Below are 12,156 nucleotides of genomic sequence, written 5' to 3' on the forward strand. Positions count from 1 at the left end.
CATAGACAATTGCGCGTCCATGCCGTGTGAAAATGGAGGCACATGTTTTGACGAAGTCAACGATTTCAGGTGTACCTGTATGCCTGGGTATACTGGCAAAAACTGTTCCGTCGACATAAACGAATGCGAATCATCACCATGTGAGAACGGTGCTACCTGTACAGACCTCATCAACGACTATGCATGTAACTGCACAGCTGGTTTTGATGGAAAGAACTGCTCTAATAATATCGATGACTGTGAGTCCTCCCCTTGTGAGAATGACGGAACATGCGTGGATCTTGTGGATGACTTTGAATGCCGCTGCACTCCCGGGTTTGAGGGAAACAACTGCTCAGTGAACGTTGACGAGTGTTCTTCCAACCCTTGTGCAAACGGAGGCCTGTGTGTGGATGAGATCAATGGATATCAGTGCTTCTGTGTACCAGGTAAGCGAAGGAGTGGTGGTGTAAAAATGGTCAGGGACTTTATACTCCTATGATGTTTATCAACCTCTAGCCCTAACCAGGGATAGCTCCAGGACCTGTCTTTCTGTCCCAGGATGGAAATTCGCTTCTTGGGACAGTAATTTTTTTTTACCTCATCCATGACATAAAAATTTTTGACAGATAAGCCTAATTGACAGATTTAAGAACAAAAACAAACATTGGGGTCCTAAATACTCAGTGGGACAAAAAAAATTTAAGCTGGAAAGAGCCCTGTCCTAAATCCACAAACATTACAACATAGGAGTGTCACCCAAGTGGTCAAAGTTCTAAAGTGCAACGTAAAATAAAGTGTGCAAAGTGCAAAATATTACTATTAAAAGTCATAAGTATGGTTGATATGGAGATCTAGGAGATCTAAGCTATGATCAAACATCTAAGCTGACTAAAGCTAGCAGTCAGGCCCCAGAGCCTTAGGAAACAATGGTAAGTAACTTAGCCTCTTCATGGGTGATTAGTAAAGACAACATGGGCACACCATGCTAATCCCTTGGTGTGGTAGGGACCACCCTGACCCCATTAAAAACTCATCAGGCTCAATCAAAGACTCATTAGGCCAGTATTGGCTTCCTCCTAGGGGTAAGGATACACTGGGAGAGTGGGTTGAAAAATAAATAGAAATCTTCAACAGACAGACTATCCATTAGGGAACTGTTACAGAAAATTTATGTAGAAAGTTCTACAATTCATAAATAGTTCATTTTGGGCAGAACTTATTCTGCAAAGGGATCACTTCTAGAATCAGGGCTGTGTCTAAGTTTGAATTTTTTCTGCCCCTCTCATAGTTTAGCACCACTCTTGATTTTCAAATAATTGCAAAATCTGTCATTTTAAGGTTATTAAAGATTCATTTTCATCCATTTCATGTCATAAAGTTAAGATTTTAGGACAGACGGTAACATTTTTACTTTTTTCATTGTTGTACAATGTGACAATGTTTTATCATTGAATGTACTTTAGTTGATTTGCACTGTTTTATGTTTTGTTTGTGTATGCAGGGTACTTTGAAAAGCGCCCTAGTGGCCATATGTTGCATTTAGATACTAAGTACTAAATGAAATGAAATCTTTCCTGTTTAGGATTTATTGGTGAGAACTGCAGTATCGACATTGATGAGTGTCTGACGGCGGCATGTGAAAACGGCGCCACCTGTACAGACCTGATTGATGACTACAACTGCACCTGTGCTCCAGGTAACTTCTTCAATTTTCTATTGGGCAAAATTATATCAAAGTGCATTCTTTCCATGGCATTTTTGGCCTAACGAAAATAGATTGTGACATTCAGATGTACTATTTGCAACTTGAGATCAATTGTTTTGGTGTATATGAATGCTTGTCTTTTTTTTTCTTCTTCTTCGATACCCTTGAACCACCCCTACTAGGGTATCACTGAGGGATACTTTTATATGTTTTTCTATATGTATGTAGTTGTATGAATACAGTACAGCGAGGGGGAAGATGGTATAATTACTAGACCAGAAAAATAGTGGTCAAATATCAATGATTGACAGGCAGGAAGTGGTAGAACATATGAGAGTCCCATTCAGTTGAGAGTGACAGGAAGTGACCAACGGACACGACTGTAAACATTGATCAAAATCTTATTTGCATAATAGATGAACTAGAATCAAACAAGTCATATGAGAAATTCAGAGACCTTCAAACTCTTGTTCACTTTCAAAAGTTTGAATGTTTGTATTTTCCTTCAAGGCTGGAGTGGAGAGAACTGCACAGAGAATATCGACGAATGCCTGTCCAGTCCGTGTGGTGTCGGCACCTGTGTTGACGACATCAACGGGTACAACTGTTCGTGTCCACAAGACATCTACACTTACGACAACCACTGTAACATCATCGAGCCATGCAGTTCCAACCCTTGCCAGGCAAACACAACAACAACATGCAACAACACCATTGTAAACAACATCTATACGTACATCTGTGTCTGCATCGCAGGGTCTGAAGGGCAAAACTGTGAACAGAACATCGAAGAATGTGTTGTCAACAATGTTCTGTGTGAAAATGGAGGGACTTGTCAGGATCTTGTTAACAACTACACATGCGAATGTGCTGCTGGGTTCACTGGACAGCACTGTGAGGTGAACGTAGACGAATGTGAGGCTAACTTCTGTCAGAACGGCAGCACCTGTGTTGATGGTATCAATGGTTACACTTGCAGCTGTGCTCCAGGGTTCAAAGGTCAGTACTGTAACGAGACCATTGACAGGTGTGAGGATTCGCCTTGCTTGAATGGTGCGACGTGCACTGATACACCAAATAGTGTCACAGGTTTACCGTTCACATGTCAGTGCGCGACCGGCTTCAACGGCACATTCTGCGAAGTAAACATTGACGAATGCGTGTCCTTTCCTTGCCAAAATGGCGGAATCTGCCAAGACGGCATCAACGAATATCGGTGCGTATGCCAGCCTGGTTTCAACGGAACCAACTGTGAAATCGACATTGACGAGTGCGCAACCGACTTTTGCGAGAACGGTGCCACCTGTCGCGACGAAGTTAACAACTATACCTGTATCTGCGCAGCGGGATTTGAAGGAGGAAACTGTGAAATCAACACGGACGAATGTGCATCAAACCCCTGTAACCCACAGACTGGGATATGTGTAGACCAGACCAATGGCTACACCTGTTTCTGTTCAAACGGTTGGACTGGAAGTGACTGTAGCGAAAATATTGACGACTGCGAAAGTCTCCCGTGCGTGAACGGTGCAACCTGTATCGATGGCCTTGGAAGCTACAATTGCTCGTGCTTGCCGGGATATGAGGGGACGGACTGTGAGGTTGAAATTGACGAGTGCGAATCTGATCCGTGTCAAAATGGTGCGGCGTGTAACAATGGCATTGACGAGTACACTTGCAGTTGTGTGCCAGGCTTTGCTGGTTAGTGGTGTTTCCTTTTCAAAATCTCTGAGTCTAAGACCGTAATTTAGTAGCCTGTGTTTTCACAATCTGTCACTGGCTGAGGTTAATGATCCCTAGGGGGTAGTAACTGTTGGGCTGGCCGCTAGAAGCATGATTTAGTCAGGCTAGCAATTTAGCAACTGTTCTTTTTTGTTGTACCTTAGTCCTAACTCTGAATTACATGTAGCTCACATATCTCTGATGTTTGCAAGATTGTTCGCAAATATTGCTGATGTCTGATGATGGTTTCATGTGGAAGATGTCACTGCAAAATTAGTAAGTCAGAGATCTCAGCAGCAGTATAATCAAACAATGGATAGTGATGGTGAGTGAGTTCAAACGAGCACGTGAACCCACTCCTTAATTCGCTCATGTACATATAGCTAGGGACCAACTGGGGCACTCGTCCCAAATTTGGACGATTCCAGATGTTACAGATGTTAAGGTTCCCAGACAGAATAGTAGAGAAGTAACTGTATAGAGTGTATAATAAAAGTCAGAGCGAACTACATGTACTACCTAGATTGTACCCAGGCTGCCATATGCATGAATGTAGTGAAACAGTTCTACAAGACTCTAGAACAATGCAAGTCAAAACTGTGACAAGTTGTCCTATTTTGTTTCCAGGGACCAACTGTGAGATCAACATCGACGATTGCGATCCTCAACCCTGTCAAAATGGCGGCACTTGTCTGGATGGCGTAAACGACTACTTCTGCCTCTGCACGTTCCCATATGTCGGTCGGAACTGCTCCCAGCTTCCGTGTGAACAGTCGCCGTGTCAGAACGGGGGAAACTGCACGCACACGGACTTTGCAGTGAACGATGGGTATGGTTATACCTGTAGCTGTCCCGCTGGTTTCATAGGTGAGATCATTTGGTTCTTCCTATTTTAGATCTCTAACATCAACTGTCATAATTCCACCAGGTACCACAATACCGCCACATCAAACATTCTTATAAGAGGCCTTCTCAAGATTGTCTTGAACACCTAAATACTGGAAGTGTATATACCTCAGGATTACTCAGATGCTGCATTGGTTACATCTCTTTTAAATCATGTATTTTTTGTCATGTGGCAGTATTATGATATCCGGTTGAATTATGAGAGTCGGTGTTACACTTTGCTGTACTTTTATTGGGCGTATGGCCGAGACCTTATATTCAGTGTGTGAAATCATATATTAACAAAGTTTTGTTCTGGAGTTACTTTGATAATACAGTAGTATGAATTATAAATCGGTCTTTTATTTCCAGGTCGTAACTGTGAGCTGAACTTTAACGACTGTTGGACCCGGCCATGTGTGAACGGATTTTGTCAGGACGGCATCAACAGCTTCATCTGCTTGTGTGATCCTGGTTAGTACATCTACTGTATAATGGTTTACTTTAAAATTTGTAGCAGTGTTGTTTTGCAGTAGAAGGGGAAAGGGAAGTTTTCTCAGTGTTTGAAATTTGCGATTGAAACAATTCTATAGTTATGTAATACATTTGGAAATGCATATTTGCGATGTCATAAATTCACCACCAAAACTGTGACAGTAAAATAAAAGCACTATAAGAAACTCTTTCTATTCCTACTGGACAATCCAAAAAAACGTTTTCTGCTCCTTTGCATATCAATTAATAAGTTACGGTATAAAACCTGTTTTTATCAGATCTGTTCTGTGCCACTGACACTGAAAGATAGTGGATGCAATCTGAAACGACCGACCATTTTCAATGCACCTTTCTCACGTGTCAGCCATGATAAATAAAAAATGAGGTCAATGAGGCAGACAAACTGACCGTTTTCAATACACCTTTCTCACGTTTCAGCCATGATAGATAAAAAACGAGGTCATTGAGGCCAACTGCTTTTTGGTGTATCTTATTACCCAAATGTCTACTTTCCTTGATGTAAGAAACAAACTGTTACTTTCCAGGATGGGCCGGTACCTTGTGTGATCAGCCCATAGATGACTGTATAGACAACATGTGTAGGAACGGCTCTACTTGCGTGGACAGGCACATGGGATACATCTGTGTCTGCATGTACACCCTAAAATAATCAACAATGTTATCAAACCAAATGTTGTGTTCCAGGGTGGGCCGGAGCCTTGTGTGATCAGCCCATAGATGACTGTATAGACAACATGTGTAGGAACGGCTCTACTTGTGTGGACAGGCACATGGGCTACATCTGCATCTGTCCGCCTGGGCTGGAGGGGACGTTCTGCGAGGTCAACATCGACGAATGTCTGACAGCAAACTGTCAGAACAACGCTACATGCGTGGACTTGTTCAACGACTACAGGTTGGTGACACCGTCTTGGAAGTCTGTACAATTTTCAATTGGCAAAATGTAGAATGATTATCGTAATGTTTTGAACACTTCCTGCGTAGACTTATGAAGACAGATGAAGGTGAACTAGCGTTACTAAACCTCTCTCCTCAGGTGTGACTGCTTGCCTGGCTGGACTGGGAAAGACTGTGAATCGGACATCCCAGAATGCAGCTCCAACCCCTGCCTCAACAACGGTACCTGTTTCGACAACGTGGACGGATTCGTGTGCAACTGTCCGCCATTTTACACCGGCCAGAACTGCTCCCTGTCCTTTGACCCTTGTGATCCGACCTATGACCCCTGTGAGAATGGTGCCACCTGTTTGACCAATCAGGATGGGACATACAGTTGCAGTTGCATTCCAGGTAATCAGTGTTTTTCTAGCACGACGAAGAAAAGAATTTTTCAGTATTCTAATTTTATAACATTTACATTCACGTATAACAAAATGATTAATGTCCTCTATAAAAGTGTGCAAAAGCTTAATACTACTTGTAGGTGAAATGCTTGTTTTAGGAGGTTCAAAGCCTATCTGGCTCATAGAAGATGATACCTACACTGCTTTCTCTCTTCAGAACTGTGCACTTATGAGAAAGAGTATGTACTACTGCCACCAGACTAGCCCCCTGCTTTAGTGCTTGCAAAACTGTGTGGCCCAAGGGCTATAGAGACAGAGATGGGCATCACCCTATGCACCAAAAGGTGGAAAGTCTCTTTTTCTGTAAAATTTTTTGGATTACTTACTAGAACATCTTTGTGTACCCTAGGTTTCACGGGGATGAACTGTGAAACCAACATGGACGACTGTGTCCCCGACCCGTGTCAGAATGGAGCTCGCTGTGAGGACCAGGTGAACGATTACGTCTGCCACTGCCTCCCAGGGTTCACCGGGAAGAACTGTCAAACCGACATCGACGACTGTCTGCCTGGGATCTGTCAGAATGGAGCCACTTGTCTTGATCTTGTGGATGGGTAGGTTCTTAATTTTTTTGGCAACACCACAAGGGCGGAGGCCCTTTTTTTGTTATTGATGACTCTGAAATTCAGTCTTATTATCAATCTATTATGTTTTTTTTGCTCGCAACTTTATATACTTCATACCAGTTCAGTATGTTTTGTTCACAGTTAACGTAACAGTTTATTGTTTTTCATACTCATTACTGTATTTTATGAAGTGCTGTTACATCTTGATTTAATTAAGAAGTTTCCACTCCATGATTTTTCAATTATTCTATGAACATTAAGTCTGCATTGTGGCAAGAATTACACTTTGAGTTACAATATCATCAAAACCATCCTATTTCATCCCATCCCATTCTGAATCTGATTCTTTTACAGGTACAATTGTAGCTGTGCACCTGGCTATACAGGACAGAACTGCAGTGAAGATATTGACGAGTGTGCCTCGTCACCCTGTGAGAACGGTGCCACATGCAGGGATCTGATTGGTCAATACGAGTGTGACTGCTTTCCTGGATTTGAAGGTGATTGGTCAAATCAAATTCCAATCCACAGTCTTAAATTGGATTTCAGAATTAAGGTTGGAACTGTTACACTATATGCAGGAACGCTATTTAAATGTGAACGTGAAATGATTACTTTAATTGACAGACCAATGCAAACAAGTACAACTTTTAAGACTAATAAGTTAAACTATTTGATGCTTTCAAAAAGGTTCAGGGCCTTTTCCTCATAATTTGCTCAAACTGTACTTTTTGATTCCAGATTTTTTTGTGAAAACAAGACCCAGTAGTGATTTTCTCATAGCACATTTCAAAGATTTGTCTCTAAAATAACTTCAGGCCAGAACTGTGCCTCAGAGGTGGATGAGTGCAGCAGCGCCCCCTGTGTCAATGGTGCGACCTGCAGAGACCTGCTGAATGGCTATGACTGCACCTGTGCGGAGGGGTTCACTGGCACTGACTGTGAGGTCAACATAGACGACTGTGTTCCTGATCCTTGTGTCAATGGAGTGTAAGTTTTTCATCTATTCTACGAAAATTTATGTAAAATACTGTATGTGATTTTTCCCGTATTAGACTTGGGAGGCTTCAAACTATTTCCTGTATTAATAAAATTATGTAGGTTTGGGGTTTGTTTGAGTGAGTTTATGTAGATCCAAAATTAGCCTCATAAGAGGCTATTCTTCCTGTGGTCTACACATTTGTGAAATAAATGAAAATAAAAATCTATTACCTCCCCGTGAATTTAGTAGTGTTGACTCTTCTGTTGACCCCATGACCTGGAATGTCTGTCATGTCTGATAAACAACTAAATCTATATTACCGGAATTTTACTTTCTTTCACTCCCACTCAATTTCCGTCTATACTGACTTTGTCTTGAAATGATTGAGAACACACAAGAGCACACAAGAAACATCCAAACACACGAAAACAAATTTTCTTAGTACAGAGGCAAATATTGACTATTTTGTTCTTTTTTAGCTGTCAGGATTCGGTGAATTCGTACAACTGTGTGTGCGCCCCTGGCTGGACTGGAGAGAACTGCACCGTTGACATTGATGAATGTTCCAACAACCCTTGTCAGAATGGTGGCACCTGTACTGACAGGGTCAACGGATTCACCTGTGCATGTTCACCCGGATATACAGGTGAGATAGAATTCATAATTACATAGAAAGTACATGGAATTGTAATGTAATGGCATCCCTTACAAATAAGTCTGACGTGTGAGAATTGCTGCTGGTGTCATTGTCGTACACTCAAACAATACAGGAGCCATGCTACGTTTGATGCTTGTATTCATGAATCACTAACAGTATCCAAGGCTTAACTGACGTCGCCTGGGTACAGTAGTGCTACTCTACTCTTCATTTAGGTTTTCCTATCTATTTCCTATGTATGTATACATCCCTATCTAATTGCCATTTGTTTTACCATAAAATTTTGTCAGGACCCAACTGCACATTTGACATCAATGTCTGTGAGGCTCCTGGCTTCTCCCAGTGCCAAAATGGTGGCTCCTGTGTCGATGGACCAGGGAATAACTTCACATGCAGGTAACATACTGTACTAAATCAAAACAAGACAAAGTTAACACTGAATTCTTGTAGACTAAAAGTATTTGTGTGGTGTTGAATGATCAAGTGGTCACAGGTTTCATTCCTGGCATTTGTAGCTACACGATGTGTCCTTTGGAATGTCCTCACTCCACCCAAGTGTCATCATGGGTGGCTAACTTTTTGGTTTGGGATGTGAATTAGGAAGAAAGGATGCCTCCCTCTTCCATACATATATAATATATATACCATGCCCTAGACACAGTGAATGAAAGTCCCCTTTGCAGCCTCAAAAAGGTTACAGGACTATACTTGACCAACTTCACTGAAGCAGGGCTCGAAATACCACCTGCACATGCAGGTTAGTGCAGGTAAGATTGGAGCTGTGCAGGTATTTCTGATGTCTACCTGCACCTAACCTGCACTGGTCCATCTACTGGGTATATAGTATATCGTATGATGTAGGTGCATGTGGATTGTTATTAGCTGCATTGACTGTTACCACCTATTAAGTACAGTGAAACCTGTCTATAGCGGCCACTCAAGGGACTGGTCAAAATTGGCCACTATAGAGAGGTGGCCACTATAGAGAATATGCTAATTAATTTACCACAAGCAATAAGTTACACATGGTTTTAGTACCCACTGATCTTTATTCACATAATACAGTACTGTACATGTACTGCAATGATTTTTACACTATGTGTATTAAGAAAACAATAGCTATGAAAAGTTTTAAATGTTCTACAGCTGATATTGTCTGAAGAGACCGGTATCGTCATATTTCTTTGATCTTTCGTCTTGTATCCTTTGATACTTCGCTGTTCGTGGGTTCCCGCTCGCGTTCACACGTCAGATTCGCCCATTATGCTAATGTGGTACTCACAAGAAAAGTCTCGTCATTTTAGGTTTATCTCTTAATAAATGTAAGAATAAAATCCACCATAGTCTGAAGTTCATATCATTTTGTCTTTGTAACAATTTATTTAGAAAGTTTTTGTGATGTAAATTTACCTAAGCGATAGCGTATTAGAACGTAACTTTAACACAATTTACCTCCGTAATAGTGGTGTCGTCTATTGACCTTATATGACCTAGTTTGTCAGCGGGTATGGGTAGACCAGTTTACGTAGTTTTGTTTTGAAAATAAATCAAAGAGGTTTTAAATCCGGCCTAGGGTGACGATGCGGCCGCTGTATATGGCCGAACGCGTGCCGAAACATAGATCAGCGGTCCGCGTGGCCGTAATCGACAGTGTTTTTGTACCTACGGGACCGGAAATCTTGTGGCCGTGGTCGCGTTGGACAGGTGGCTGCTAAGCCTATTTCTTAATCATTACGAATCCAAGGGACCGACAAAAAGTGGCCACTATGGGCAGGTGGCCGGCATGCAAAGGTGGCCGCTAATACAGGTTTGACTCATAATATAAGATAATGGTTCCTGAACAATTTCAGCATGATCGATACTTCCTAAATTCAGAGTGGTGCAGGTAAAATTTGTCAGGTGCAGGTAATTTTTAATGTTGCCTGCACCAGTGCAGGTATGCAGAAAAAAGTATTTCGAGCCCTGACTTGTTCCTCATCATGACGATGACAAATGACATGACCATATTTTGTCCCCTCCCCTTTACAGCTGCATGCCAGGCTATGCTGGTCCCTACTGTGAGGTAGATGTGAATGAGTGTAACTCTGACCCATGTCAGAACGGTGCCACCTGTCAAGATCTCATCAACGGCTTTAACTGCAACTGCACAACAGGTAGGGACAATCAGAAACTGCAGTTTGTTTAGATTTATTACTTGCCACTGAAGAAGTTGTACGCAACAAATCCGGTTTGGCAGGCTGAATAAAAAATTAAAGATCCAGAAACTTAAGCTATGTAGCTCCAGGTTTCTTACTGAGGGATGACTGTGGTGCAATAGATGTCAGTTAGCTGAGGAATGAGTCAACTCTACTATGTTGACTATGTACTGCAGTGTGCTTAGATGTATTGTTTCCCCTGAGTTTGATGATAAAAAAATGAAGCCCCTGTCACATGACCAAGGCCTTCCGACCTTCTCCAGACCATTGTTAGGAATTAGTCCTTAGCAAGTCTGTGGTTGGGAGTTTAGTAATTTAAAAAAATCAAAGTTATGAAAGTCATATTGTTAGATGCAATCAGAGGAGTGAACTGGAGTTTCAATAGGATGGAGTCCAGGCTACTCCCAACCCAGTGCCAACCTTGGCAGAGGAGTGGTTGGGAGCAAAGTTTCCAGTCCGATTTTGAACTTATTTCAGTCGTAACATTTTAAAACTAACCTCATTGTATACCGAAACCATACTGGACTTCCTGTGGTGTATGATGGCCATGTTTATAAAAGTTACGTCACTATGTCTAACAGCTTATTTTCTTTTTCTAGGTTGGACTGGAGAAACCTGTGCAGATGACACTGACGAGTGCAGCTCCGACCCCTGTCAGAACAATGGAGTGTGCCAACAGCTGGCCCCAGGATCAGGCTACCGCTGCTTCTGTCCTCCGGGCATCCAGGGCGACAACTGCGAGGTCAACTTTGACGACTGCTTCAGCGATCCTTGTCAAAACGGCGCCACCTGCGTAGACGCCATCAACGGATACGCCTGCAGCTGTGCCCCTGGCTACAATGGGACTCACTGTGAGATCGACATTGATGAATGCAGCAGCTCCCCCTGTCAGAATGGAGCAAACTGCACCCAGCCGTACCCTGGTGTCTACGAGTGCCTGTGCTTGGACGGCTTTGCTGGAATAAACTGCGAACACAATGACACCTGTATCAATAATTTGTGCCAAAATGGAGCAACATGCGTGGCCTACCCAACCAACTACACATGCGTGTGTGCAGCCGGTTTCACAGGGACGTTCTGTGACGTGGTCACCACGACACCAGGTACAAGCACTGCCGTGTGGATCAGTAGTAGCACAAGTAGTGTAGATAGAACTAGCACGCTATTCAGCACCCAAATAACACCGGTTGATGTGATGAGTGTGACTTCGATAACTGCATTTCTAACCCCGACCAGCGTTCACCTTCCAGCAAGTACAGATGATTTACTAACATCACCACTTGTCTCTGTAGCGACAATAACACCAGAGTCAACCATGGAGCAGTCACTCATAACAATGTCATCCTCTGTTACCACCTTACCATCAATAACAACTAACGCATACCCGACATCAGCACTGTCACTTAGCATCTCATCCACTGCAACATCTAACCCATCAGCTTCTGTAGAACTGTCTGAAGTAACCATGGCAACCCAAACTGTCTCCATAGCAACAAGCATACAGCCTACCCTGCAACCCACCTCCACCAACCTGCAGCTGGCTAGCACTCCACCACTGCTGCTAACAACATCTCTCAATGCATCAGACATTCAAACTTCAGT

At 42.6% G+C, this 12,156-nt stretch overlaps 1 protein-coding gene across 1 annotated transcript; it reads left to right on the top strand.

Moving 5' to 3' along the window:
* Positions 1-10: 10 nt before the first annotated feature.
* On the top strand, positions 11-12,156 carry LOC118404892 (fibropellin-1-like; the record flags this gene model as incomplete). Its single annotated transcript, XM_035804273.1, is given in 14 exon segments — positions 11-428; positions 1,565-1,678; positions 2,198-3,388; positions 4,037-4,276; positions 4,667-4,768; positions 5,495-5,705; positions 5,847-6,100; positions 6,503-6,707; positions 7,074-7,219; positions 7,538-7,709; positions 8,181-8,347; positions 8,650-8,755; positions 10,388-10,512; positions 11,154-12,156. Coding segments are annotated over 14 exon segments (4,445 nt in total), but the record flags the coding sequence as incomplete, so codon positions are not given.

The sequence above is a fragment of the Branchiostoma floridae genome, chromosome 17, assembly GCF_000003815.2.
Source record: "Branchiostoma floridae strain S238N-H82 chromosome 17, Bfl_VNyyK, whole genome shotgun sequence".
Classification (NCBI taxonomy): domain Eukaryota; kingdom Metazoa; phylum Chordata; class Leptocardii; order Amphioxiformes; family Branchiostomatidae; genus Branchiostoma; species Branchiostoma floridae.